General features: G+C 53.9%; 1 protein-coding gene across 1 annotated transcript in view; it reads left to right on the top strand.

Moving 5' to 3' along the window:
* Positions 1 to 2,500, top strand: part of PTSG_07416 (uncharacterized protein) — a 4,935-nt gene that overhangs the window by 1,095 nt on the left and 1,340 nt on the right. The window contains exons 5-12 of the mRNA XM_004990859.1: positions 70 to 146; positions 424 to 553; positions 889 to 925; positions 1,135 to 1,192; positions 1,388 to 1,438; positions 1,598 to 1,634; positions 1,860 to 1,980; positions 2,320 to 2,375. Coding sequence (XP_004990916.1) covers positions 70 to 146; positions 424 to 553; positions 889 to 925; positions 1,135 to 1,192; positions 1,388 to 1,438; positions 1,598 to 1,634; positions 1,860 to 1,980; positions 2,320 to 2,375 — 567 coding nt within the window. The remainder of the gene's footprint in view (positions 1 to 69; positions 147 to 423; positions 554 to 888; positions 926 to 1,134; positions 1,193 to 1,387; positions 1,439 to 1,597; positions 1,635 to 1,859; positions 1,981 to 2,319; positions 2,376 to 2,500) is intronic.

Raw genomic sequence — 2,500 nt, 5'->3', positions numbered from 1 at the left:
TGTGTGTGCTTGAACGCCCTTATCGCCAGTGACCCTCAGCACGTACGTTCTGTGTGCGTGTGTGCGCAGAGCTTTACGTCCCTGACAAAGCAGGAGGCGAATGTGGTCACTGACGTGCACCTGGTCGAAGCAAGCCCCGTCATGAGGTTCGTGTGTATGTGTGTGTGTGTGCGTGTGTGTATGTGTGTGTGTGTGTGTGTGTGTGTGTGTGTGTGTGTGTGTGTGTGTGTGTGTGTGTGTGTGTGGACGCGTCAAGCGATGCAATACTCACTGTGTCGTCAGGGACGCTTGCTTTGTTACCACGCCATCACTGTGCATCACCTGACACGGCAACCTTGTATGCGACATCCCCTCACCATAATCACCACGACCATCACGACCATCACGACCACGGCCACAATGGTCACCATGACCGTGATGCAGCCAGCAGCAGTACGAGACACTGGGGTGCGGGCAGGCGCCAGACCTGAGCAACGTCGATCTCACACGCAACGAGGAATACTTGACGGGACGGGGCCACGCCGGCATCAACTTCCACTGGTATCGGCACTTGGTGAGTGTCACTCCGTGCGCAGTTGTGTGTGTTTGTTTGTGTGTGTGTTTGTTTGTGTGTTTGTATGTTTGTGTGTGTGTGCGTGTGTGTGTGTGTGTGTGTGCTGTTGTAACTCCGTGTGTGTGTGTGTGTGCTGTTGTAACTGTATGTGCGCACGTGTGCTTCTTGTATGATTGCCTTTGTGTCTACTCGTGGACTTGTGTGTGTGTGTGTGTGTGTGTGCGTGTGCGCGCGCGTTAGTGTGGGCTTGGGTGCATACATATGCATATGTGTGTTGGCTTCCTGCATCAAGCACTCTGCCTGACATCTGCACATGGCACTACAACGGTCACCAGTGGGCCCTTCCAAAACTACCCGGCTTCACCTTCCTCTGTACGCATGCAAACACGCACCCATTGCGCATTGTGTGGGAGAGTGTGTGAGCTAGTACATTCATTGCATCCAGTATGTGTGCAGAAGAGTGCTGGCCATTATGTTTATTGTGTGCGCGGAAGATCAGCGCGTGATGCATTATATGTTGCACAGTATCACTGACCCTCAATGCTGCGCTTGTTGGGTGCCCGCGTTTGTCTTTGCTTTAGATGCACACGAGTTCTTTGACACAATGCCAACACACCAGTTCCAGCTGACGGAAGATGGGTAAACGCCTGGCAACACGCGTACTTGAGTGTGCTGTGTGTTCGGTGGCGTGTGCGTGCGTGCGTGCGTGCGTGTGCGTTCTTGTGTGTATGGAGGTACGCGAGACAGAACTTATCTTCAACCCACCACCCACGCACCAACTTACCACACACACGCACACATCCACGCTCTCTTCACCGTCACCATGATGTGCAGTTGGCGTGAGCGGATGGTTGACGTGTGTGACGAAGCGCCACATCAGCTGCGGTCAGTCCATGGCGACAAGGATGGTGGTGGTGGTAGTGGCGGTGGCAATCACGGTTGCGTGTGGCGATGGTGACGGCAGTGGTGTGTATGGGGATGTATGGTGATGTCACGTGTTGTTGTTCGCTGTATTGGCTCACGTACACTCGAGTGTCTGCGCAGGTTCGTGCTGTCTCCAAAGGAAACTGTCCAGTCCAAGGTGAGATCAGCTCCATGTGATGTGGCGTTTCTGCAGCGGTCATGTACAAGGTGTATGTATGTGTTTGTATGTCACACACACACGACACACGACACACACACACACACACCACACAACACAACACAACACAACACAACACAACACAACACAACACAACACAACACACCACACACACACACACACACACACACACACACAACACGGTACAACACAATTCATGTGCAGCTGTACGCGTCGCTGCCGCTCGTGCGCACGGCTCGGGTCGGCGATGTCGGGGAGGTCTCGTTTGAGGCGATGGAACAGGCAGAGCTCGTCGCACACACGCTCGCAACCAGCACCATGGGCGGTGCGTTTGTGCATACGTTCGTGTGTGTGTGTAATGTGTGCGTGTGCGTTCGCGTGTGTGATGTGTGCGTGCGTGCGTTCGCGTGTGTGATGTGTGCGTGCGTGCGTTCGTGTGTGTGATGTGTGATGTGTGTGTGTGTGTGTGGGGTATTTCTATGGATTCCGTTTGTGTGTAGACCGTGGCTCGTTGTTTGAGACAGTGCTGCCAGTCTCTACACAACGTTGGAGTTACATGCTGACCGACACGCGTCAATAGTCGGTTCACATCAGCACGGTCTCATCGCTGCCATTACTGCCATTACTGTCATGCGCGCAACCACTGCCGACTGGACGCGAGCAGGGCGCGCTCTCATCTTTGACTACGGCGACACGACCAAGTTTGATGACACGTTTCGGGTGGGTGATGGCACGACACGCGTGTGAATGCACAATTTGTCAATATCCGCCTGCACACACACAGACACAGACACACACACACACACACACACACACACACAGACACACAGACAGACAGACAGACA

Source organism: Salpingoeca rosetta (genome assembly GCF_000188695.1).
Source record: "Salpingoeca rosetta unplaced genomic scaffold supercont1.22, whole genome shotgun sequence".
In the NCBI taxonomy this organism is placed as follows: domain Eukaryota; class Choanoflagellata; order Craspedida; family Salpingoecidae; genus Salpingoeca; species Salpingoeca rosetta.
This window is presented reverse-complemented; position numbering and strand designations above follow the sequence as displayed.